General features: G+C 41.2%; 1 protein-coding gene across 2 annotated transcripts in view; it reads right to left on the minus strand.

The window, feature by feature from the left end:
- arhgap10 (Rho GTPase activating protein 10) overlaps positions 1-27,334 on the minus strand; it is a 50,275-nt gene that overhangs the window by 16,872 nt on the left and 6,069 nt on the right. For both annotated transcript variants that reach the window (XM_031863109.1, XM_031863108.1), the window contains exons 2-19: positions 21,805-21,900; positions 21,407-21,468; positions 20,092-20,163; positions 19,774-19,875; positions 18,666-18,776; positions 18,417-18,521; positions 17,709-17,838; positions 17,122-17,228; positions 16,878-16,972; positions 16,154-16,235; positions 15,942-15,984; positions 15,762-15,830; positions 15,187-15,261; positions 11,361-11,445; positions 9,184-9,242; positions 7,592-7,697; positions 4,412-4,571; positions 1,878-2,019 (exon numbers count right to left, since the gene is read on the minus strand). In XM_031863109.1, coding sequence (XP_031718969.1) covers positions 1,878-2,019; positions 4,412-4,571; positions 7,592-7,697; positions 9,184-9,242; positions 11,361-11,445; positions 15,187-15,261; positions 15,762-15,830; positions 15,942-15,984; positions 16,154-16,235; positions 16,878-16,972; positions 17,122-17,228; positions 17,709-17,838; positions 18,417-18,521; positions 18,666-18,776; positions 19,774-19,875; positions 20,092-20,163; positions 21,407-21,468; positions 21,805-21,900 — 1,701 coding nt within the window. The remainder of the gene's footprint in view (positions 1-1,877; positions 2,020-4,411; positions 4,572-7,591; positions 7,698-9,183; positions 9,243-11,360; positions 11,446-15,186; positions 15,262-15,761; positions 15,831-15,941; positions 15,985-16,153; positions 16,236-16,877; positions 16,973-17,121; positions 17,229-17,708; positions 17,839-18,416; positions 18,522-18,665; positions 18,777-19,773; positions 19,876-20,091; positions 20,164-21,406; positions 21,469-21,804; positions 21,901-27,334) is intronic.

Here is a 27,334-nt window from a genome sequence, read left to right on the forward strand (position 1 = left end):
CTCTCTGTGTGACTGTGTACATCTTGATGCAGATATGGCCATACTTGTGTTTGCAGGGGGGTGGGAGGGGGGTGGGGGGGGGGGTTTGACTGGCCTTGGATCACAGATTGCTGAGGTCAGATTGTTTGGGTCACCAGGTCACCTGATGCACAGGAGAAGGCCCGTATCATTCTCATTTCATCAATTATCAGAGGAAGCATTTTAAAGAAATGAACACACAAAGGCAAACCTCTCCACACAGTCACACAGAGAGGAGGCGACAGCGTGTCATCTGTGGACACTGCTACGGTTAATAGTGGTCACTAGGTAACAGACAGACTAACCATCAGTGAGTGAATTAACTCAAAGCCCAGCAGGACTCAAGTGTAAATACACTCAGATACCAGTGTATTTGCTACAACTAGCCAAAACGACATTAATGCAGTTTAATACAACGGCTCTGCGTCACATCCAACCTTTTGAGAAGGGCACACTGTTCCGTTTCTGCTGAAACAGTTTTAGGGAGCTGTTGAGCTGTATTGCACTGTACAGAGAGGCGTTTCTGTTATTTCGCCCACCACTCTCATTGAAATAAATGAGGTGTAGCTAATATTTAACTGGCGACTGAGCTTATTTTGATAAGTAGTGCACAAAAGTTTCTCAGTTGAGATCTAAACAGAACACCTTGTGTACACAAATGAACAATTCATACCTTTGAATTACCCTAAATGTGTTCTCTCTATTTACTCTAAACAACTATCAGTGGGATTTGTGATACTCCCCACTGATTGTACTACAAAAGACACTATGGCAGACAGGAATACACACTATTACAAAATAAAAGTTGTTGTGTCTTAGAAAACATAAATGAGATTGGGTTTACTACATGACAGCTTAATACAGTTTTCTTGTGGTGTTGCACTGAAATTATTTAATATACATTTAGCCTGTATTCAAGGTAACGTAGCTAGCTACCTACAGTTGCTACATCCATGAAAATAGGCCCTTTTCACAGCAGCACTTTTGACATGTCATAGCAGGGTAAACACAGGTATAATTGATAACATGTAATATGATCCAGTTCTATTTAGTGTGTGAAGAAAATCCATTCCAGTGAACCAACATGCACAATACCAGGGCCCTGGCCAATCTAAATGGAACAGGGCCATAATTAGTGGTATCAATTACACCTGTGTGTCAAAATGGCTGCTGTGAAAAGGGGCCTATAGCGTGGATGACATACAGCTACAGAAAGAACAACTTAAAAAAATTCACATATATTAAAATTACGCTAACTGCTCCTAGCTATTGCTAGCGTAGCTTCGGTTTCAACTGTCACCCGCTAATGATTAGGGCAAAACAAAATACCCCCCTTCTGGAACAGGATGAAATAATGAAGCAAAAAAAAAAAAAAAAAAAAAAAAAAAACCACAAAAAAAAAAAAAAAAAAAAAAAAAAAAAAAAAAAAAAAAAAAAAAAAAAAAAAAAAAAAATAAGAATTCATGCTGATTACCAGGATAATATACATTTCGATAACTAATCTTATTGTATTTTTTAAAACATTTCTTACGGGATGACAGGCCGTGCATGTTCTGTTAATTTGTGTAAGCCAGTATTTCAAGAACAGATATAACAAGTTTGGGCGAACAATTTATTAATTTAAGAGCACAAATTACAAATGTATGCTCACAAATTCACCCCGATAGCCGTTGGGCTCCGTAAATGAATAAATCAATGTTCGAGTAGCATTCTTTCTGGATCACTAAGGTAGTTTCGTTCTACAAAAGCTTATTGCTAAGGTATCTTATAATGATCTTATAAGTCTTTTGTCTAACTCGGTTCCTGTAATATATTCAGAGGTGTGAAAATATACAGGCGCAGGTGTGTACGTCTCTTACCATTCTGAATGTCTAGGGCTTGTGGATTGTAGACAGCCAGGGGCCGATTCTGTCGACCCAACTTCTTGGACTGCCTTGTGGGAGCAGAGAATACTGGGCCAGCAGGTGAAAGAGGGCACGACTCCGGAGCATCTGTAAAGATCTGAATACACAATGTGATTCCAGTAAGTCTCTAGCAAGACTAAAAGCACAGTGCAGTAAAGAGTTGAGCAGCAGGAACAGCAGCAGCGTGTCCCTAACTGACCTCACTTAGTCAACAGCTTTGGAAACTCACAGGATTTATGTAGTGGTAGATTAATGGAAAAGGCCATTTGCAGCCACAGCATGTGTTCCTCGGGAGAGCCGAGCAGCTCATTGATTGGACCCCAATAACTGCATGTGAGAAGATTTTGTTTGTGCCAAAATAAACGAGAGCAGCTCCACATGTAACACAATCGCATCCCGTCCAGAAATCTGGGTCTGGGTTAAGGTGACATTTCTCTGCAGAGAAACTGACCCATTCTCTGAAAGAGTGGAGAGTTAAATAAACAGGGTTTTGGACTCGAGGAGGGCCGGCCAACTGGCGCGGCCTGTTTACACCGGGCTGTGTTTACATATGAACTTCAGATGTAGAGTTAAAAGAGAATAGGCTGCAGAGGAGAGGAAGTCTCAGCAGAGCCTCAGAAAGGATCACAGACGAGGAGAGGAAGGAGGGAGGGGAGAGAGAGAGAGAGAGCGAGAGAGAAAGTGCCAGAGAAAGTGAGACAGTGTGAACGAGAGAGACAGACACAGAGGAGGGGGCTATGAGAGAGAAAGTTTGTAGGAGAAAGCAGATAGAAAAAGTGAGAAATCTGATATGGCTGATATATAGTTTCTGCTGCCTCCCTCTCTCTCTGCAGATGGAGGTGAATGTAAAACAGAGTCTACTGTTGGTATCTGGGGGTATCAACAGTCTGGAGTGGGACTAAGCTGTGAGAGAAGTTAATGCCTGCCTGCCTGTCTGCTCAACTTTCCCCCTGCTCTAACACGCTGTACTTTCCAAAATGCTCTTGCTGCAGCATTCTAACACTACATCCTTTATCACCTGAATGGTGTTTGATACCTCTGGGTAGTCTCCGAGACTAGCAGTGTACACTGTGTTGTTTTAGCACATTTGTAGAGCCCGTTGGGTTTCGCCAAGCCTCTGTATTCTCTAACACCCCATTTTAGATTTGTGAGCTTGGGTGGAGCCATTATTCACAGCACACATCATATTTCATTTAATGAAGCTGGAGAAAAATAATCAAAACAGAAAAACACTAAAAGCTCTTTGGTTTCATCTGATTCTAGGCAGAGTGCAGTGCTGCTCCAAAGAGATTAGAAGGCTAATCTCAAACCTTTTTCTCTTGTGACACCGACAACTATCCCCTTTGAGGATTGACACCGATTAATGACATCCTGAGATTACATGATCCCATGAACTACAGGTTATGAGACAACTCATAAGCAAAATAAATGTATTTAAGCAGGCAAAGGACCTTCCAAATTAAATCAAATATATATCATAATCTACACAATAACCAACCTACTGAAAATGAACAGAATAAAATGTGTTTAATCCCGGTGAGAGCACTTGGGGCTCCCCCTATTGGCCAAATCAAAGATTCTGGATATTAGACTGCTGCCTTGCTCCTCTGTACCTTCACAACTGGGTGAAGCGTGTGCTGTCCAACGGGTTTACGTTAAACGTCTCATTATCTAAGTTTTTCCTGCTCATTATTTTGTAGAACAAGGAATAAACAGAACACGCATGTATTCAAAGAGACCACGAAGTGCATTTTCATTGCTGGAACATTTGCTCAAAGAAGATGAATTTCAAGGTGGAGTAAGCACAATTTTTATTGAGTATGCAGAAGTCTAAAACAGCCTTAAAAAGGAGACCTACAGAAAAGAAGAGCTTCCTAATTGAGACTCTTACTCTGCCCAAAAGAAATTCTGGTGTCAGGCACAGTACAGTATGCGCACTTCTCTGCCAACAGCAAGTGCCAAATTGAAACTTAGAAAACACAACTTAGAAACATTGTAAGAAAGCGCTAAGTGCTGAGGGACCAAGACTAGCAAACATTAGATATTTTGCTTTGCTTGCACATTTGCTATCCTTCGGTATCAAGTAATTACACGCCAACCAGGTAGATAAACACAAAAGGTGCTGTGAGTCACCTCATTCAGATTTGACTTGGTGTCATCATTGTACCTTGTGTTGCCTAGGGCGCCAATTCTTTTAGTAAATAAGAGTTCTGGATGGCAAGTGGAAACACAATTATACGCACAATGTTGCACTGACAGAATGAATCATTAAAAGTGCAGTCAGTGCAGTAAAAATTGACCAATCAAAAACAGACATTTTGGGAGAAAATAGAACACAATGCAACAAAAATACTTTCACTCTGTTTTTGTAGACATGGCACTAATTACTTACACTGGAAGTTATACTGCTATGATGTCAGTTTCAAGTGCATTACTAGTACAGTCCATACAGCCCTGCATGTCTGGCAAATCCCAGTGTTGAGTGTTACCTTTTCATTGTGTTCAATGAGGATCTCCACCACAATGTTCTGGAACTTAAGATCCATGATGGCAGCGACGGTATCCTCCTGTGGCCTCATTAATGTGGGGCCAAACACCACGCCCAGGTTGGCCACGGTCATCAGATTCTGTTTACTGTGAGCCGCCACACTGAGGAAGATAACATCTCACATTATACACAGTTTACTCCAACTTACTAACTCAGCTTCACTGAAATGACTACTCTACTGGATACAACAAAAACAAGTAAACACTGAACACTTGACAGAAAAAGGGAAAGATTAAATACGAACAAAGAAAAACAAGGCAAAACTTGACTGAACTGTAATTGTCATGTATAGAGTGCTACAGGGATGACATATTTTCAGGCCAACCAGGCGGCAGCCTCCGGTTCTGCCGAGTGAAGCCAATGCACAAGTGTCTTAAAACGTGCATTCTCTCTACTGACCAGCAGGGGGCGACTCCTCCGGTTGCAAAAAGGAGTCAGATTGTATGAAAGTCTATGAGAAATTGTAAACACAAGTTCATGCTCTCAATTGCTAGTTTCAAGTCTTCTTCAATACAGCATGATGTTCATTTAGTGAATGATGGTCCATTTAGAGTAAGCTAGACCATAAAGCAGAGCATGCTTTGGGGCGGGCTTACTGTGATTGACGGGTCACTGACGGTACCAGAGCCGAATTCAGCGTCTCTACGTAACTCCCCCTCATTGCAAACATGGTAACTACCGTTCATTGGTTGCAAAAAAAGTCAAGATGGCGATGGCCAATTCGCCGAACTCGAGGCTTCGTAACGGCAGTCCACAAACCGATGGCTGATGTCCCTATGACTACGTCCACTTCTTATATACAGTCTATGAGGCCAACACTGAAAGTTAGCATTGCACTAGTTAGCTAGACAAAAAGCCAATGGGACTTTCCATTGGATTATCACAGAAAATAAACTTTGTGGCAAGCAAACATGTTTTGTTCAGCAAGATAAATTTGACAAATAATCACCACTTCTATGAATTTTGAAGCATGAATGCAATCACCAGAAGCCACCAGTTAACGTTAACGGCTATAAACAAACTACAACACAGTCGCGTGACTTCATTAAGTTGAAGGTGGACAAGTGAATAGCTTGATGACGCTTTGTAATCTCATTTAGTCACTTGTTAGCAAAAGCTTCAAAATTCATTATTTACCGACATATTTATATCGGAGAACAAAACATTAAAATCCCATAAGCTTGTGGTAACCACAGATCTTATTTTAGGCATCTAACCAAAAACACATGAAAAAAAAAACTACAGACTTCAAGTTGAGGGAACGGGAAGTGGAAAAATGCTAAATTCCTCCGTTTTACGACTCATTCCTGCAACACTCAAATGCTATGAATAAAAAGTTTTTGAGCAAACAAGAAAATGAAGAATACATAGTGTCAAATGCTTCCTGAAGAAAAATACCCGACATCCAGGTGTTCCCTGTGCAAACGGTGTAGATGAGGTGTTAAACCACTTTTAGATGACTCATTTAATATTCAGTAAGGCACTTATAGTGCAAAATTGCTCCTCTGCTCTTTCCCCCCTAAATGTCAATGTTTCATTCGTCAAATTGAGATTTAATGTAATTATTTTTATGACGTTAACAGAGAAGTGGTGTTTTTACGCAAAGCGACTCACTGCTGCTAAAAAGCACGGCAGGAACCTTTAAATATTTAGTGTTTCTTCCTATAATGCATCACTTCACAAGTCCAAAATGGCTCAAGAAAAACAATGAGATGTTGCCATCTTTAGGGATTACTCTGCACTTTTCCACGGCATTTTGATATTACATGACAACTAAAAATGAGGGATTTCAGCACGTCTTATGGCAGCAGTTAGCTTTAGCAAAACCTCTTCAATCTAAACATGAAGTAGTCCTGCATGTACAGCTCCCGTGTATCTTTCCCTACAATGATTATGACATGAAATGAAGTATTTGTGCATCTAGACATTTTTAAGTTACACACCTGCTATAATGAAAAGGCTTTTAATATCAATTCCAACAACAACAATGACTGTGAGATTTGATGAAGAGGAATGATACGTCTTATTTAATGTCTTCTGGATTAGTTTTGCAACACCTTCAGTAGATGAAACTTTATCTTAGGAGGTCAAATATGTGGAGAGAAAAACCTTAATTTGAAGAGAAAGTTATGCGGACAGGTGAAGAGATTTCACACTTAGAATATGATGATACGCAGTAGAGCAGCTGAGACAGTTTAAATAGCTTCAAAGGATGCCTTTGAAGACAAAAACATTGGTGACAACTCACATTTATAACATCTCTGAAACCATTTCAGATAGGAGTGTGAAATTCTGGCTTTGCTTCCTTCCCCCTGCAGGACATGCACACACGCCAACTTCAGAAAAATATTCGAGTCTCTCCAGTCTGGAGAATTTCACGCTGGATAATCCAAATTCAATTTCAATAGCGCTGCCTTTTTACCAGAGCCTGATTCCGCAGCGGGTTTCTATGAAATAAGATCCACCAGACTTTCACTGCCTCAGGGAAGAGGGATTATTTACTTATCTTCAATTTGCTCATATTTAGTTTATAAAAAGCTTGCTGAGGTAAAACCTTGTAATGTTAGCGAACATTATTTCCTAAATCTCTCTTCCTATCTAATCTAACAAATGGAGTGATGCACAATAGTGGTCTATCCAGGGGTGTAATAGTAATCTCAAGAGGGGGCTTAATTTGAGAGGTCCATTTTATTTCCCTTCACTGGAGGGCTGCACAAACAGTCTAAACAAGTACGTCAGGCTACAGTTCACCCGTAACGACTTTCAGTCATTTCAAAATGACTTAAGAAAAAGCAAAAAACAAATATTAAGAGATGTTAAGATGCTAGCGGCAACACTTTTCTTAGCCATCAGTCACTGAGTAGACAGAGAGGAGATGGAGTGACAGCAGGGAAGGGGGAGTGAAGAGAGTGGGAGTGAAGTCGAGAGAGAGAGAGAGAGAGAGAGAGAGAGAGAGAGAGAGAGAGAGAGAGAGAGAGAGAGAGAGAGAGAGAGAGAGAGAGAGAAAAAGCATGTGGAGTGAGAACGAGGAGACAGACAGGAAGAGCAGAAAGAGAGAACTGAGAGAGAGAGAGGGGGTGGAGATTGGCTGAACTATAACCAAGGAACTATGAACACTCACTTGGCCAGATGCTTCATGAGCAGCCCGAGGACTTGTCGATTCCTCTCCGGTAGTTTGTGGACCAGGCAGTGGACGGCTTGGATGCGAGACTCTGGACTACCGCCCTCTGTTCAAAATGCAGGAGCAGCCACGCACTTGCATTAAACTACAAGGATTTCACTGAACTCCTCAGGTGGCAAAGAGCCAACGCTACTGTACAACATTAGCAAACAGCAAATTCAAAGAGATGATGATGATGATGATACACAAGGTACACTGTTGATCTGGTACAGCACACCAAATGAAAGTAATTCAGCAGAGTAATTGAACCTTCTACTACTTCAAAAGTCCTAACAAACTAATTGGATACATTCTGGAAAACAATCAAATGAGGAAAAAGTCAGTGGACCTTTAAGGACACAATGATCAGAGGCTATCACCTCAAGCGTAATGTTTGGAGGATGATACATTCCAGTTTAAATAAGTGAAGAAGGGGTGTGAAAGTGATATATAGTCTGAAGCCTCCCAGGATTTGGCAGCGGGGACCACTATGCTGGCGAAGGGAGATAGCTTTACGTTACTGTCGCTACCGTATAAAAGGGTTGTGTTAAAACCCCCAAAGATCATCTCTTAAACATTTCCTCACACATGGGCATCTGACCGCCCACACACAAACACAAACACACACACACACACACACACACACAAAACATCATTACTATGGGAACGACAAGGATTTAAACGTGGAAAAAGCTGCTTATGGATGCTGTCATCCATCAAAAAAAAACAAATATTCGTCGCTAATCCATTTTTTCCCCCTCGTTATGAGGGCATTGCGAGCGCCTGATAAAAATGTCAACCTGATCCAATTATAGCACTTGTTGTAATAGGATTCAAGTTTGGCTTGCTTTAAAAAAAACAAACAAAAAAAAACAAAAACATTTAGCACATAAATGATGTTATGTGGGTGGAAAAAAAAAAGTGTCTTTTTGCTGTTCAAGGTCACTCACTGGACCCTTTGAGGGCATGCAAATTACAGCATATTTATAATTTTAAAGCTTTTAGCTTTAACCTTAAATGGCTTATTTTGCCACAGGTAGAAGTTAGATGAAGATGGGCAGTAGGCTCACATGGAAAACAGTCTTAAATGTCAAAAAGGTTTGTCTAAGGTTTGTCGGCTGAAAGGATTCTTCAAATCACATTTCCTCGTGAGAAACAGGGCGACGGTGTCCTCGGATTTTGGGAGTGCAAATTTCTGAAGACGAGTAAGAAGGCCTAAACGTACTGTATAGCATTAAACATTACACTTTTTAGAGACGCTTGTCAAGTGTTTAAAAGTCTGAAGATGAAGACAGATCCTCATCAGCATTCAAGACACACTCAGACCAATAGCTTTCAGACTATGAATCCTTTACTTAAGAGGATTTTTAAAAGAATTGGTAAAAAGTTTTCAAAAAAGTTATTAAAAGTGATTTAACTGGTTCACATTTGACTGCGTATTTTCAATAACTCACTGAAGTAGAGGAAACTGAATGTCCATCTCTGATACAACACATGTGTACACTGTCTTTCTGTCTTTACTCAGTGATGGTATAAGAGGAGGTCAAACTTACTTGCAAGGCTAATAAACCCTTTGTAAAGTCCATAGGTCATCAACGGCTCAGGAAGGCTCCTTCACACACACACACACAGAGAGACAGAGACAGAGACAGAGACAGAGACAGAGAGAGAGAGAGAGAGAGAGAGACAAGGGTTGGGTGGAGAAGTGAGAGCTGAATTGAGTGAGGGGGGGGGACGGACAGAAATAGCTGGCACACTGTTTTATAGGGTCTGCACACAGCAATGATTAATGTGGCCGGGCCAGGGGATGGAATTAGATGGTGCACACGTTGAGATAACCAAGTTCATCTGAAGGTACTTCCACACTGCAGCTGGCAAGTGGCCAAAGGTACTTAGCCTCAGAGGAAAGTGAGGAGATTGACCCTGCTTTATTCCAGCGGACTAGCCACAAAGTAAGAGACATGTCAGAGCACTGCTCAGCATGGTTTAATATAGCATAACAATGTGGATAAGCTATGTTAGCTTAGAGGGTGTTTGCCTGATTGAACACAGCGATCGTATCCTTAAAACCAGAGGAGACCGAGTGTGACAGAGTCTCACGTCCCGTTACAAGCCGCTTCCTTGAAAGGGTCAAAGCTTAAAATCAGCCCATCACGACACGATCTTAACCCCTTTTAATAGGTCTGGTCATTTACACCCTGATCAGAATACTTGATGGTGGATGATAGTCTAATCCCACCATGTTAAACCGCAGTAGACACTTAAGATTACATTTCATGGCAGCACATAGTTAACTGTAACTGAATAGAGCACTAACAGCTTTGATGTTCTTATTTATTTTAAGTGTTAGCACTGTCAATTAAACTGATACCAAATATTGGATAAAATAGCTGACAATTGTTTGATCATAATCAAAATTTTACTTTTTCAATGTGACATTTAGATCTGTTTATTTTCACAATCATAACATCTTACAGCAAAATGAAGACGAATGAACACGATTTAACTGTGCCGGTTAATGACATGGTTGTCATTTATTTTTTGTTGTATTTTTCTAAGTTATGTTAGCGTAGTTTTTCCCCCTTCCTTTTGTTATTGTTTGTTTTTCCTGAGAGGTTCAGAGGAGGTGCATTGTATAAGTCTTGACCTCTCGTGTCAAATTTCATGAAAGAAATCTTTAAAAAAATAAGAGCATCTGATGGGCCGAAAAGCTTCTTGTGAGTATTTTTTACTGTTAATAAGGAAAACAGGCCAAACTCCAAACTTTCATTTTAATAAGCAAAGCCAACTCAATTTTGCTAACCGCACATGTTTACAAAAACAAATTGGCATTTAAATGAAAACTGCCTCAGCTTCTTGCAACCAAACTACATTTTTAATCTTTGAACTTCACCCACTCTATCTGTCAACCAGGAAGGATTTGGTGAATGTGGAACAGGCATACAGTAAGCAATGTGACCTCGCAAGAAGTTAATTATACAGCAGCACTTTGCATAATTAACTCATTTTATATAAAAGACAGAGATGAGGTTGGATTGAATGTTTCATATTCAAGTGAACAGAGCCTCCATCATGTTCATCAAAAGAAAGATATACAAAGAAAATGTTTCATTAACCACCGGAGTTGTCTTAGGTCACAAGTGGATTTGCTTAGACACACAGCAACTCTGAATCAATTATGCACCAGGAGTGTAAGTTAAGTCTCGTCACGGCCTCCGTTTGAATGCAGCAATACAAGGTTACGAAATTACGAAACTTAACTTACATCTCAAAATTTGCTCAGGGGAAATATTAATTAGAATATATAACGTTGTGAGTGACAGGAAGAGTTAAACTGATCACAACAAATGTTTAGGAAATGATTAGCAAACTAACAATATCATCAACGCTCACCGGGTAGAAACTGATGATTTTAGGGCAATAAGTAAGGATTATTTGACTGTTTTGTCCATAAAATGTTTGACTTTCAAACAGTCAAAGATTTCTTGTTTTATTTAGCCAACAGTCCAAAAGGTCCGACGATATTCAGTTTAAATCACATATGACAGAGAATCAGCAGAAAATAGTGAATATTTGACCATTTCTGCTTGAAAATAACTAAAACATTTACTCTATTATCAAATTAGGTGCCTGGTAATTTACTGTCAATCAAGTAATCGATTACTCGACAGCTTCAGATGGCTTACATGTGTGCATGTGTCTGTGTGTCTTTAACCCCACTGATCCTTACCTGAGATAAAGCTTCAGTGCACTCGTTACTGTCTTAACGTCCCAGTCCTCGCTGGTAGACAGATCCACTTCGTTGCTCTCCTCGTCTGAATTAAACACAATCACGAAACAGAAGTCTTAATGGAATATTAACACAACACAACGCACCAGCTAACTATTGGTTTTCACATTAAGCAGCCAAACGCTCTGTGTGGTTTTGTGGGCAGCCTAGGAAGTCAAAATATGTAATATAAATATGTAACTAGTAATAAGTCATATGAGGATAAAAGCAGTGCTACTGGCCTTGGGGGTCGAGTCTAGTCTAGCCCCAGTGGATATGGAAGGAAGTTACAGCTTCTGTAGGCTGCTGGTTCTCTACTCATTACAAGTTTAATTAATCCCCCACTACTTCGCTGGCTCCACAGGGACTCCAGAGCTGTGTTTTGCTGAAAATTGAGGTGGCACATTATCACGACAGTCACTAACTTAAGTAACCTCTGATGAATTACAGAGGATACGGAAGTGTAATGCGTCAGTAACATGCACTGTACAGGGCTCAGGTCAACACACAGATGGTGGTAGGTGGTCTGCGTTACATGACATTTTTTTAAATATTATTTCATCCGAGCACTGCAGCCAGGAGGACTGTGTGTTTCTCCGCCTGCTCTGTCCAATATCAACTTCTGAGAGCAAATGTTTTTGAAGAGTGTAGCCAAAGCTGCGCCTCTGCGAGTGTGTATGTGTTGAGATTAATGGGATCTGCACAGGCTCTGTAGTCTGCTCTCTAGCACAAACAGGCTTGGACCTGGTGAGGTCAAGGACACAGAGGAAAATGATTGGCAGTAGCAGTTGGAGTAGCATTGATTATGAGACTGCTGACCACAAAGCAGCAGCAAGTTCAAAGATGTAATTCTCTGTTATTTTACCTTCTCTGCATTAAGCCCTTGGGGACACAACTGTACCGTGTGGTGACTGTAGCATAGCGGCTAAACTTAGATTTGCAGCTCCCATGACATCCTCAGAAGCAGAAAAACATTTTGCCGTACAAATCCATTACGCAGGTCTGTTGAACTAGAAGCTAAAATGTGCTGACTGTCTTGCTTTTTCAAAACTAAGGAAAGGCGGAATGACAAACTGGTCGAATGAACGTGAAATTAAGTCCAAAATGACCTTCACCAAGTATTATGCCTTGATCTTAACCCAAATAAACAATGGGGTGTAGAAATCTGCACACTATCATCAATGAAAGCAACGCATGTGTGACATGTGTGCTGTGGAAAAAATGATTGAAAACAATTCACAAGATGTTTTATCCAACAAAATATTCTGCTTCAATCCGTATTTTTTGCCATTTAACGGTTTAACAAATGTCTCCCGCTTGCACTAGCGAGGCACGCATCTGTATTGATGTGGTGGTGTAGCAGCAGCTAGCAGCACCATAAATTATATCTATAAAAAAAAGATATATTATTAAGGCTGACAGTGTCATAAAATATGACAACAGACATTCGAAGCTTGATTGGAAAACCTCAATCAAAGCTTGAAATGTAATATAAAATGACATTCAACAGGCATACAGCCCTATCCATAATGTTAACTCCTCTCATAGAGCGCAGAGCAAAGTCTTGGTGAGCTGGCATATGGAGAACGGATATGTGGTTGGTCAGATCCAAGGAAAAGAGATGGCAAGCTGGCTTGCGATTAAGGATTTAGAATGCACCGTTGCTGATTGAAGGGGCTCAACAAGCAGACATGCCTCTCCACCAAATACATCACTAAATGCACAGTAGGGCGCTGATTCTATCGATTACTTTTAGAACAGATCTTTAGAACATCTTGGTTCTGATCGTAAATTTGTTAGAATCCCTTTAATATCTTTGGCTGTCAGAAAAAACAATTGGCGATCATCCCTTCAATTGTCGACATACGATCCAATCGCCAAATCGGCAAAAGCCTACTGTACGTGTCCGACATTCACGCCCACATCACACCCTGATTGGCCAGCAGAGTGGAAGTGAGTAAGGAGGCAGAGTTTGAACTTTTCTCTCCGTAGCTCCGTTCATTCCTTCTTTATGGAACTATTTCTTTCACTTTTTATGGGAACTAAATGAGTGCAACACCATAAATGTCTTCCAAAGGAAACCGTCTGTAAATGAATGCTGCATTATTGCGTCTCTCTCCTCTGAGGCGGCCAGCGTCTAGCTCCTCCTTCGTGTGTGGCCATGGGTTCTGTCTGAGCGTAACCTGATTTGCCTTGCGACCTCTTGTGGGAGTCCGGACCCTCAGCCTGGAAACCACCGGCCCAGAGGGCCCAGGCTGACCCGGTCTGAACTGAACTCAAAGAGGCGAGCCCACCAGCCACAGAGTGAGGGCCGTCACCGTGGGAAAATATGTTTCATGGAATTTAAGTGAACCAACAGTTTAAAGTCGTCAGGAGATCTAGTATTGAACTGATGTTATTTAACAAAAGTATTAAAAGCAACTAAATCATCCAAGCATCTGGTAAAGCCATTATTGGTCACATATAGTCATTTCTGCCTGAAAATGTGAAATGTATGGAGCAGTTCTTTGGAAACATCACACAGCATTCCTCAAATTTGCCTCACTCTGCAGTTATATCTATAGAACCAAGAAGTCTAACTCAGCAACACTGATAGCAATATCTGCCACTTAGTGTACAAGGGACAGGTCAGAGACAGAACGCAGCTCACTTCTTCTTCCGGTTATATTGTTGCCTGACATTGGATAGGGGCCGCTCTCTTTGTTTGTACTGTAATGTGATGGGAGACTCGTTTTCTATCCCTCTGTCCTCTCCGATTGGACCATGGCCATGTCGGTGGGTGAGAGATGAAAAGGAGGAGGAGTGGGAGGATACGAAGACTTTCTTAAGGGTTTAAAGCTCGCTTCACCCACTCACTGTGAACCGTTCTATGCAGGAAATGTTTGTGAATGTGTCGGTTTGTGTCGTAGTACTACCTCTGTCATTTCAGGGATAAAATAGAAGTTCTCTAGGCAGTTTAATGAAAACATCTTCTTCTATATGGTCAATCCGTGGCAAACATTAAAGTGCAAGCAATATCTGTATTTGTCCCTCGTTCACAATAATCTGTGGAAGGTCCACCACCCACAGACAAATTCTTCTTTTACTATATTCGGGTTTTAAAGAAACTTCTTCGAATGCAGCAGCAGAGTGTTAATGGAGTCCACAGCATGAGTCGGCAGGTTGGGAGGCTGGAAGGCTTCGGAGAGGAAGCTGAGACAGGCTGACGGCTGCCTGAGTTTGTTGTTATTCTGAACACAGAGCTGAAAGTGAGCTGGTGTCTGCTGGAAACGGCAGGAAACCACAGAGCAGACAGGGAGCCATGGGAAGGACAGAGGACAAGCTCTATCGAAAATGAGTTGAGTGAAAGGGATTCAAGACAAGTGAGCGGCATAAAGGAGAAAGACGACCGATAGCTGGCCACGAGCACATGAGAGGCGGATTTAGTGGTGTGTTAATGAAGCAAAAGCCCAAAACTGCAAGGACGTGGATGGGAGGGACCCTGTCTGGTTGTCTGGGGGATATAAAACTGAAATGAAGTGAGGAAAAGATTCATCCGGGCACTTGTTACACATTAGAGAGACATGCTTCTGATAAGCTGAGTCATGGGCTGATTGTCAGTCACTATCTTTTTAATATCGTCCCGACAGACACATCCATTACGTCAGCACATTCGGCTAACTGGGGGCGACCTCATATCGCAGAGATAGTGCAGTAGCATATGAATTAAAGTTTTAACTACATTCAACTCTCTACGCAATATATATATATATTGAGAGCAGAAAGAAAATAATAGAATTCAACTTACCAATCATTAATGAGACGAGCTTCTGGACCTTGGAGCTTACCCCAACAACTCTGTACAGGCCTTGGTCATTAATACCTGAAAGCAATAATGAAACTGTATTTGTATTGCACTGCTCTTAATAAGGTTGTAAAGTGCTTTACAGGGAAAAGAACACACAAAGCAGACAATAAATGGAAAGACAAACAAAAACAAACAAGAATACACACTACAACAACCCTGTAATTGGAAACTATTCATCAGATACATGAATATGTCACTGGGATCTAACCAAGTAAGGTAGATAACCCTTTGCATAAAGAAACGTAGAGGGGGAATAGACCAAAATTAAAAGCAAATGAATAAGAACGTTGGCGCTACACACTGAAAGGCATTGGTATTAGCTACAGTACATGCTGCCTGCAGTAGCTCCCAGTCAGCCTTTGGTTTCAATACTGGAGCAAGTCTGCCCCCTTGCGTAGAGATACCAAAACTGCAGCTATGTTACGATTCACCAATTGTCATGTTCAATGTCCCCAAATGAATGAGCTTCTCTCAACTGAGCTTTTCTACATTTGAAAAGCGTATCTGAGGCTCACCTCTTGTCTCGATGGCGCTGATGGAGTTCTCCATAAAACTCAAACCCACATCATTCAGCTGGGCATCAACTGCAGATGGAAGAAGAAAAATATGAATAAAAAGGGGGTGAAGCATTGCGCTCATGAAACTTTATGATATTACTTTACAGATACAAAGTCTGGTACAGCTAGATTGCTTACTTCCTCTTTCTTTAGAATACGTCGTCCCAAGATAGTATCCAGTCTAAAAAAATAAAAAAATAAAATCTTTATGGCTTTTTAAAGTTTATAAAGTATACTTGAACATTGGGATACACAGTAAAGTGCAGGTATGTGGAAGTTTATTACATTAAAAAGAATAGTTTTCTGTAAGATGGCAGTTAAACAGACTCAAAGATGACAGGCTGACTCACAGCTTCCTTCCCACCCATGGCCTGCATCCAGAACTTGTGGTCATCCTCTGACATAGCCTGTACTGTCAGCACCGTGCCCGGCCTGAAAGAGAGCCATACCACATCGGCATTAGAGGTACAGTGCAGTAAGGAACTAGTCTGTGTCGATATAAAACATCAAACGAGCTCAGCAATCTTTCAAAGAAAAATAAAAAACCTCTGTCAAGGGAACTTGCACATTTCGATTTGCACAAAATACAAATATGAGTCATCCATGCAGGTTTATGAGACCTACCATCAAGTTACTCATCCCAATCAGATGGATGTGTGGACTCAAATTACCAAACTAAATCTGGGGTATTGCTCTTCTATTAATACTACAGAATAAAATAGGCAGCGCAGAGTTAAGTTGAGTGACAAAATGAGATATCTATTACAACACGGCACAGCAGGGAGTGACACATTCTCCTAGCTAAGAGTGTGTGTGAGGGCAACCCTCCAACACACTGCTGTCCTGCCCTCAGCAATCCAAAACACACAGAGCAGCGAGCTGAACTAGGTGTATGGAGCTGAGATCTTTAGCAGAATGTGGAATATCACAGCAGATAATCTATGTGCTCAATGGCCGCCATGGACAAGACACATGAGAATATTTATATTAGAAATGTTCAACTATCAGCACCGTTATCATATCACATGTATCATGACAGTGTGTTTTGAGAAAAAGTGTTTGGCGAAGATGTACCGATCGGTTATGTCAAGTTCTAAGCAGAACCTCCGGTCCAACATGTCGGTCGTTTTGCGGAGACAGGATTTGAGTGTGACAGACTCAGTCTCACCCTGAACAAAAGAGAAAGACAAAAACAAATTACAAAAAATAGCATTCTGAAAAAGTGAAAGATTACACAGTGAACAAAGTGGTTGAGATTTAATAAAAAAATGATAAGGCATCAATGACCCACTGCTCTATGTGTTGTCGGACTACTCACAATCTTGCCACCAGATCTGTGGTCAAAGGTCACCATGTGCAGGATCTTCTGCTCTTTGACAAACGTGCTGTAGCGCTTCACCCAACTAGAACCAAAGGGAGGCGGCCCTGGAGAAACAAGGGTGTGACACGGACATTCAACACTATTCACACAGTTGCAGTCAGTACTGCTTAACGCAGCAGCATACAGGGAAGACATCCGGAATGACAATGTGCGACAGCAAGTAGAGCCACTTAATAAAATAATAAATAACTTGTTCACTTTGTCCGTATTTCTGCAACATTTTGCAGGAGCATCATGTTGCATTAAAATGCATTTGAACATTCATGTTTTTTCCATTATAAGGATAAAGCGAATTAGTTGTCTGTGCACAACAACCCATTAAGATTACGTCATTGATAACCCACAGTAGGCACAGAAAACATTTCAAAAGTTTTAAATGTGGAAAAAACACTCCACTTCCACAGGAGTTGAAAGAAAGCGGTAAAATACCCCTTCTGACCATGACATCGGACTATGTTTCCCCGCAACAGTGTGTGTTATGAATAAGTGTAATGTGACACCTTTGGAATACATAGAGATCTTACTTTTTTCTTGTACGTAGAGGTATCCTTCACAACTGATAGGGCTGGTCTGTCTGTATTCTTGAGGTGCCCCCCTGATCCTCTTCATCAGCTCGTACACCTCTGACCGCGTGCCCTCAAATCGACTCCTTGTCTGGAGGGAGGGGAGGGGGGTAAACACACGCTCCAGGAAGTCACTTCCCGATGCTCAGTGATTAGTTAGCAAGACCTTCCTAATGAGAGGTCATGATATAACTTATGAGCTTCCCTTGGAAACGCCTTTATCTCCATGACATCGGTTGAATAGTTGGTAGTAATCTAAAACTAAGAATGAAGCCAAGATAAGACTGTAATTACACTGAAGAATAAAGGGAGGAGCTGGTGGCCAAATCAAGACACAAAGGCAAGTAAATGTTGGACTTGCATCCGACAGGTAGACAAAGAGAACTCCAATGGCCTAGGATGCTCTGTTTTTAGCTTTAGTGGTTGTGTTAATTAACAGGTTAGCTAGAAGAACTTGATAAGCTGATAGTATATCATGGTTTTGTTTCACGGGCCTTTCTGCCCTTTAGATGTCAACCTTTTTGTTTATTCACTCTGGCACACATAACGCTCAAGATGTTTTCTATTCTTTGGGTCGAACAAGAACACACGAATTGTATACAAGCAATTGCTGTCATGCTTAGAATCATCCTTATGCAAGCATAGTAAGAACACATTCATATTTCTTACATTCTGAATATTGATCTGCAGTGCTCTTTTATAATGGTCAAAGTCCTTGGCGAGCTCGAAGCCCTGGTGATAAAAGGTGAAGACGGTCTGAAAGAAGGCCAGCATCTAAAAAGATCACAACACAGGTACAAACAGATGTTGTTAAAGAGAAACTCGCAACAAAATCACTCATTGGTTAACTCCGTGCTTTTATTAATGTGAAATACGAGCCGCGTCAGTGCTGACGAGCCACCGCGGTGAGTCACTCACCGGCTCCACACACTCAAACTTCTTCCTCTCCTGGATCTCCTGCAGTTTGCACACATAGTCCAGTGACTCCTCCTGAAAGTGCAGCTTCATGGTTTCCACCTGGGTGTCTGCCTGCGGGGGCGGAGAACACACATCGTGATGATTATAGAGACTGACAGATGCACGGAAGCGAAGAAGAAACACTGGGATCTCTGTGATACAGTGGAATTTGGTATCATATTCTTACAAAAGGGGACGTTGAAGTACTCAAATACTGTTGATGTTCAAATCAAGTGCATTTACATAGCCCAGAATAACAAGTTTGTCTTGGGGGGCTGTTTGATCCGTACAACATACCACACCCTCTATCCTTTTACTGCCGATTCAGATAAAGAAAAGCTACACACAAAGAAACAAGGGGATACATATAAACACAGTGCCAGCCCACAGGCTGATATCCTTTCCTACTAAATATCAGCTGCTGATAAGTAACATTTTCTATTCACATTCACATAGCGCTGCTTTTCATAAGATACCCAAAACTGTGATGCAGTGTTGATGAAGTTCATGACTCTTGCGGCTGTGAATGAATCACTGGGTCTATTTATTCAAGTCCGATAGAACTCGTTGTTGGTAACACAAGAATCACAGAGAGCAGAACAGCCTGCAGCCATCATGTCAACAATTCCGAGTGTCCTCTCTCCGGTTGGTGTATACAACATATGGTTACGCCTTAAATGGCTACAACGACAAGAAGGCAGAAACATTGTTCAGTGAGAGGTTGCTAACTTCTCCACAATTTAAAAAAGCCCATGCTATGGTACTGCAGCACAGATTGTTCCCCAAACTACAGCAACCAGTTTTGACCTTGTTATCGCAGCACAAGTGAGCAACCATTTCCTTTCCCAACAAGCCAGGAAAACTGTTGCTGCGAGGCATGTTAGTGGAAACTCACACGGTCCAACAGGCTTTGCAGCGAGGCTCTTCCCCCCCACGGCACCAAAGGCAAAAAAACAGGGGTTCTCAAACTACACAAAATACCCGTTTCCATCCGTTTTGCTGTCATTATGAACAGCTATATTCTGCATGTTACAAAATGTGTCGGGAGAGTTCAGGCGGGGATAAATACCTCTTGTAGCTGTGGCTCTTTCTTCTTTGCTGACATATTCAGAAGCTTCTCCAGAGAGCTGTAGTACTTCTCCGTTTCTTTCTCATACCTCTTTCTTTCCGCCTTCAGAAGGAATAGAAGGAGAACAAAATACGAAATTATTCTTGGGTACAAAAGAATCAAAGCTGTGTGTGCAGTACAATGATATGCTATTAGCATCCAACTGTAAAATCTTTAATTTTTACATATTTGTTTGTAATCATTAGGGTACACCAAACATACAAACATATCGACTAAGCGCTTCAACATATTTTGGGAAGAGAAACCATCATACATTACCCTTACTGTACCAAGATGGTCTTTCCTGAACTTCTCCAGGGGTTTCATTAAGGTTTCTGTGATGTTTTTCATCTAGACAGACACCATCACAAAGCCTTCATTATTGCTCAACTTAGTGACAAACCCCATTGATGTTTCATGTGACACAACAACATTTTCCAGTATTAAGCGTCTGCTGACTCCACTGAAGGTTGACTGGTAGTAAATTACATAACTGCAATGACATTCGTATTATTCTACAAGTATCTTTGTCTTCCAATAATGAACTCATGAAGTCAATGTGTTTTTTTTTCCTTCCTCTGGTGCTTCTGCTGTGCCTGCTGTAGGACATGTCTGTGCCTGCATGCCAATCCTGCTTCTCCTTACTTTGCACTGTGATGTCATCCCACTATGATAAGCAGTGTTGAGTAGTGTTTACCATTACGGCCTGAGCCAGGCGCTAAAACAGTCATCTAAGTCAGCTACTGATGATGGGAACACTCCCTAACCTCAGACAGACAGACATTACAACAGAGCGGATGTTCATAGAAAGTCGCAAGCACGACATTGTGTATCCCAGTCCAGAGAAGTGGAATGTTTTAGATTTTTTCTTTTGAAAGGATTTTTCCAAACTATCACTGGCCATCAGTCGTCAAATGAGGAGCTTTGACAAAGTAGATCTATTAGGTTTTAACACTTTTAACACTTCAGGGTAGCAGTTTATAACCCACTGTAACCATTCAAATTACAGATCCTTTAGGAGTGTTGTACCATCTTCCACGTGGGATTTTTGTGATTTATAAATTAGCAACTTTAACGGAGCTGCCTGATGCAGAAACCAGTTTTATGGTGGTGTGTCGTAAAGGGCTGTATTGCTGTGGACCTTGGTGCAGAAGCTTATGTGAATCTTTCTCGGTATTTAAAGCTTGGCTGTGATAAAATGGATCCTGTCCTCTCGGCAGCCACTCCCCAGGCAAGTAGTGCGACAGTGGCTGTAAGACAAGCACAACTGTTCGAACACTATCAATACACATATCCACCCACCGGGGAACTGGTTGGTCTGCCTGCTGGATGCAGTGGTTGTACTGTACGTCAGAGAAAATTATATTACGAGTGCCGGTCTGGTTCTCTGGCGGATGACCGAGTTCGACATTAATAGATGCAAGTACCAAATAAGGGCAGTAATAGGTGTAGGCTGGTTGGAAATGCACACAGTGCAAGCATACCCAGCACACACACACACACACACACGCGCGCATATGCACACACACACACACGCACGCACACACAGGTATTTCCCCTGGCGTTCCAGCAGGTTCTGACTGGTTTTTCTCACCATCAGCTCTCTTTGGTCTTCAAGGTTCTTGAGGAATGAGGAGAACTCTTGCAAAGATTCATCTGAAGAAAAAAAAAAATCAGACTGAATGCAATCCCTCTGCCTCAGTCTCTCTCTCACACAAGCAGCTTAAAATACATTGTGATTAATTAACAGCTGTTCCCACCACAGGTACACACACACACACGCGCGCGCACACACACACACACACACACACACACACACACACACACACACACACAAAAGATGCTCTTAATTTTCTGGTAGAGAAAAAAAACAGTGCATGTCTGGTGGTGGTAACGGAACTAGTGGTTAGTTTCCATCATGTGAGGAGACAAAGTTGTGGTTTGTGATTGGGGCGATACAAAATGAATTGAATTGAAAAACCCCACACTTACCGATACATTTCTCATCATCGGTCTTCGCATCGCCGACGTACTCAAACTGAAACTCTCCCAGGCACTGGGCAAACTTTCGCTGTGCCAACCCAAGCTCTGAAAGAAAACGTCAAACATGACAAAATAAAATAAAAGCTGTGCATCTAAAAAGGAGGCAGAATGCTTAATATGATTTTACTGTATGTTGATAACAGAATATCAGCCATCATGAAGAGTAGGTCTGCTGCAGCACACAGTTAACCACTTTGCAAACATCCTGTTTCTCTGCAGTCGGCTGCATCCTGTTGCACATCGAGGCCCGGTGTATCAGGAGGGTAGTCACCTCAGGTTAGCAAACACCAAGAGAGCAAATTAGACTTAATCACCTGTGTGCCAGTCACAGCTTACACAAATAAAGAGGGAAGAAATAGTATGACGATACCAACGTATTACCCAAATGCTGGATAGTACATCCTACAGTTGTTCAATAGGCAAAATATCATGTATATGTTTTAGTTGTCAAGATACTTGATAGTATTTAGCTTTTACAGCTTAAGTAACAGAAACAAAATGTAATGTCAGTCAGTCTTAGGCCTTCCTTAAATAAAACTACCACTACATTAGTAACATGTTTGGGCTTTTACTGAAGCAAAGTCTATTCCTATTTGGTTTATACCACACATCCCTACGTATTGCCAGTGCAATATGTAATTTGATGTGTGTAAATGAACATCTATACCAATGATGACATGCAAAATACAATTGCATTGCAGAAACCAAATAGGCCTAAAAATCTAAAGGATAGGAAATTAATTTACATCCACTTAGGTGAGCCCTTAGATGGGTGACTACTCTCCAAAAAGCGGACACGGCCATGTAAAACCTGCATAAATGCTCCTAATGTCGCATTAAAAGATATTTAAGATTTTGAGAGGTGGATCCATGCTGTTTAAGTCCACCCTCCACTACACCCATTGCACACCAGCAAACACAACAAACCAAATCTATATCCAAACAGTGAAGAGATTCCCCGAGGTGGGATCTCTGACCCATGGCCGTCCCCGAGGGAAGCATGACAGAATGCGGCGAGGATATTTTAAGACTGGAGCTGTGAGCGGTGCACCGAGGAAGCAGCGTCATCACATTGGGCAGATAGCTGGGACTCTACGGGGAACAATCAACTCACATCTACACCACTGAGTAGAGCTCTGACTCTGCTGAGCATCTGGTACTGCTCATGAGCTGCAACTAATGATTACATGTCTAACCGGGTCATTTCACAAAATATTCTAAATCGTCTTTTAGTCTTTGAGTTTTGTTCTCTCGTCGTTGACAGAATCCTTAAAAGAAACATAAGTCTCATTGGTAAACTACATTGTTTTGCTGTTCATCCAACAAAGATCCCCAACTGGGTTTAGAGTGGGGAGTAACATGAGATGCATCCTGGTCAACAAGGCCACACATTACACCGTGAAACAGTTTTGATATCGATGACTCAGGCTTTGCTAAACAGCTGAGGCCATCCAATATTCTCTGATGGAAAAGCCCCGAAAATTCTACCTTTACAAATAAGGTACTTTTTTTTAATAGTATAGCAATATATACAAAACATACAATCCTTTTTAATTAATTAATTTGAGCTATGTCTTGTTCATTTCTATCCCCGTCTCGCCTGCTGTTTACACCCACACACACTCCAGGTTCTCTGAGCAGTGTGTGTGTGTGTGTGTGTGTATACTCATGCTGTGGATTAAATCTACAGCCTAACCATGTGAGAGGTGTTGGACAGTGTCTGCCTGAGCCTGGCACAAAAAGGGCAAAGCTTCTGCCTCAATGATTTGTTTCAAAACAGCTTGAAATCCACAGCTGGTCGCTCTTCAGCTCAATCTCAGATCTTGACAATCCCAAAAGCACACGAGGAAATATGGATAAGCAAACGCCTCTGGCTGAAGGGATGCAAAGCAGACAATGGGACAGCTCGAGTATTACAGCGTCTACAATTGCTTGTTCTTTGATTAAGTCTTAATATAGCACTTGGAGGAAATGTTCCTTCTTTACTTATGGGTGAGGTAATTGTTGTTTTTAAGAAATTTAAAGTTTAAACTGACGCACTATTAAAACTACAAATCACGTACAGCTTTTGCACGGGAATGTAGTTAATACACTAATGAAAGTATGCAAAACAAAAGTATTGTATATTGGTCCTAATAACTCATTTCTTGGCTCGTGAACTTGTGCAAGACACCACACAGACCTAACTTCAGATAATGAATCAATGAGAGAGCTTCTACATGTGTCCACAGAGACACGGCCACTGCACAAGTAACATTAAGAGACACACAGCAGCAGTAGAGAGCCTCAGCCACCACTTTAACGTCAGTATTGTAGTGACGTTTTTAAGAGGGAGCTGTATTATGAGATGCCTTGTTATTACCAGCTTATAATCAGATGAATTCATTCGACAATAGCTTAGAGTAGAAAAGTTAGATTATAAACTTGTGTCAACCACACCAAATCATTGTGGAGCTCATATTAGCGACACACTGCTCATGCATGGACTAAAACATCGTCATGTTTCTGCCACAGAGGTGACTTCTAGCTGGTGTAAACACAACCTGATGAACGGCTACGCGGGAGGATTTAAGTGCGGGTTAGGGCGTTATTTTCAAAATAAAGGTATGGCAACTATAAACCTGCAAGGTCATTATTTTTGGGAGCAAACACTTACTATATTGAACATTGCAATTTTCTTTGAAGTGACTGTAAAATCTAGATGGAATCCAAAACACACAGACGGCTAAAACCCAGACCGTGGTCTGGGTTTTAGCCGTCTGTTTGTGCCGTACTATTTAAACTGTTTTGTTTAAATAGCCGTCTGTTTGTGCCATACTATTTAAACTGTTTTGTTTAAATAGCCGTCTGTTTGTGCTGTACTATTTAAACTGTTTTGTTTAAATAGCCGTATGTTTGTGCCRTACTATTTAAACTGTTTTGTTTAAATAGCCATCTGTTTGTGCCGTACTATTTAAACTGTTTTGTTTAAATAGCCGTCTGTTTGTGCGTTTGTGCCGTACTATTTAAACTGTTTTGTTTAAATAGCCGTCTGTTTGTGTGTTTGTGCCGTACTATTTAAACTACAAACGTCTGTGCGTTTGTGCCGTCTGTGTGCACGCCAATAAAAGGTGATTCTGGTCACTCTAGTGTAGGCAATAGTCCCAAGCAGCACATGCAGTGACTGCAGACCAAACAAACAATCCTATATTAGTATGGTCTATCACAGACTCTATAATCTTATGAGTCCAGTAAGCAGGATGGAGACTTGTTTTTCATTGCTTCTAGCATCTTATACCTCTCCTAAATTTAAATTTGGTAGGCTGTATTAATGGATGCATGACCTAAGGCCTCTAGTGCTGACTGCACCACTATGAACATATTTCACCACCGTTTGTGTTTTTACTGTCCACTTGTCAAAATCTATGTAATAAGGCTATTGTGAGATGCTGCCCTTGAGTGGTAGGTAATCTGGCAAACACTTTCCACACCCGTCACCACCAATAAAGCCCTGTTTAGTGCCCTTTTTTCTTTCAAAAAAATATCCACTTTTTTACTTCCTGTTTCAGCATGAAAACACCGTAGCTTTATCAGAACGGAAACCTCCACAAAACAGGTGTTATTAGTGGTAACGGCATATTCAAACAAATACACTTTTAAGCAAACCCTGTATTAAACTCATTTTATAGCTCACCACATTAGTGGTGACAAACTCAAAACCTCCTCACCCCGCTGACTACTAGAGCTTCTTTTGACACTTTTGGCCTCATGGCTGAGGTCGAGCCACAGAATACTACCAGCTTCCTTAAAGCTGAATTAATCAATAATTGTATAAAACCATTGGATCAGATGTCTTCATGCAATGTGAGAGGAGTCCCTTAAAGTGAGGAACCCACAGAGAATGATCACCAGCTCTACGGAGCATCTTAGCGTCTCTGAGCACAGTATTTGTTTTGGTTAACGTCCTCTACAATCATCTGCGTTGTTTCCAGTCACAGCTGCTGAACATTTTGGAGAATTTAGACATTAAAAAGACAGATTTGTTGGAGGTCAAAACAGCTAAAAAGAAGGGGGCATGTTGGACTTACAGTTGTTGGGTGGCCAGAAACACAACTCCAAATGAATACCAATGTTGCTCAGTGGCTGTTTGATGTGTAATTAGGCAACCGTTTGCTGTTTTCCATCACTTTACCCCATCTTAGTGACATCCTTTAGAAAATATAACATGTACTTTAATTGCTGGAACTCAATAGTCTTTGTTTGCTCCTCTAATGATCCTTATATCCAGAGCGACCAGGTTTCTGCAGCTCTCTGTGCTTTGAAGCAGTCTGCCAGAGGAATGTGGGGAAGATGAGTGTGTCATCTCTTAAATCCCTGCTTTTATAAAACAAAAGCAATTTTAGAGGCTGTATATTTTATCTTGTGCTTGTACCGTCTCTCTACTACTCATGTCGTTTCTAGTGATTTTGGTTCTGCTTGGCTTTGTTTGAAATATTTACTTTTACTTTTACATAGAAGAAGCTTCAACTACAATGTGTTTATGTTAGAGCATCATCATCAATTCTCACCCTCCTCTATTAGCCACACGGGTAATGAGTGACCTTTATGGGATCACCGTTGGTCAACTGCAGAGCTCAAATGATCAGAGACACATGAATGTGGAGTGGAAAGGCTGCTCCCCCAGATAGTAAAAACATGTTTTGGCAACATTACACTGAACCTTGGCACACCTTAACAAGGCCTCAACACATTACATTGTGTCTGATGTAAAGTCAGGGCAGTATCCAACCGCTCTGTGTTGTGAAAGATAATCAACAGCTGATGGTATTATGACAGTGACAATCAATACCATTCAGAAATGCTTCAAGGTGTGATAAGAGTCCTTCAATGCATGCATTTAATAAGGTTTTTGAATGTTGCATTGCTTCACAGTATCATACTGTGGTTTTAAAATGTGATAGTTTTTTTTTTTTTTATACATTTTACTATTGCACGTTATGATAATCTTCAGGACATCTCAGCAAAAGGCTCGGGTCACTGCGGACAATTAGTGTTCTCAAAGAACAGTGATGTCAAGGGATAGATTTGCGAGCTCTTTATTGGAGCCATATGTGCACGTGGTGCACAGATCACACTCATCCACAATGTGATTACACAGGCTGTAATGCATGCTCAACTCACTGCAGGGTGGACACTTAATATGAGAATATATGAGGCCAAGCTGTGTGGACTTCATTACATAAAGCATGAAGAATGAATGGTATCCGGTTACATGAAGCTCCGGAGTTAATCGACGGCAGGCAACATTCAGAGAAGGAAAAAAAAAACAAAAAAAACAGCCGCAGCGTTCTTGTCCCTGTGCAGCGTCAATGGAAGTTAAAACAGCATTGATCAACTGGATACAATCAGGGGCGCAATAAACAAAAGTGTTGGATGAGAGGTTTGCATAACAGATTGAGATGATAGCTGCTGTCCTGGAGGAAAGAAGTATCACAAGATA

This window comes from Anarrhichthys ocellatus, unplaced genomic scaffold (assembly GCF_004355925.1).
Source record: "Anarrhichthys ocellatus isolate YVR2014 unplaced genomic scaffold, GSC_Weel_1.0 scaffold28, whole genome shotgun sequence".
NCBI lineage: Eukaryota > Metazoa > Chordata > Actinopteri > Perciformes > Anarhichadidae > Anarrhichthys > Anarrhichthys ocellatus.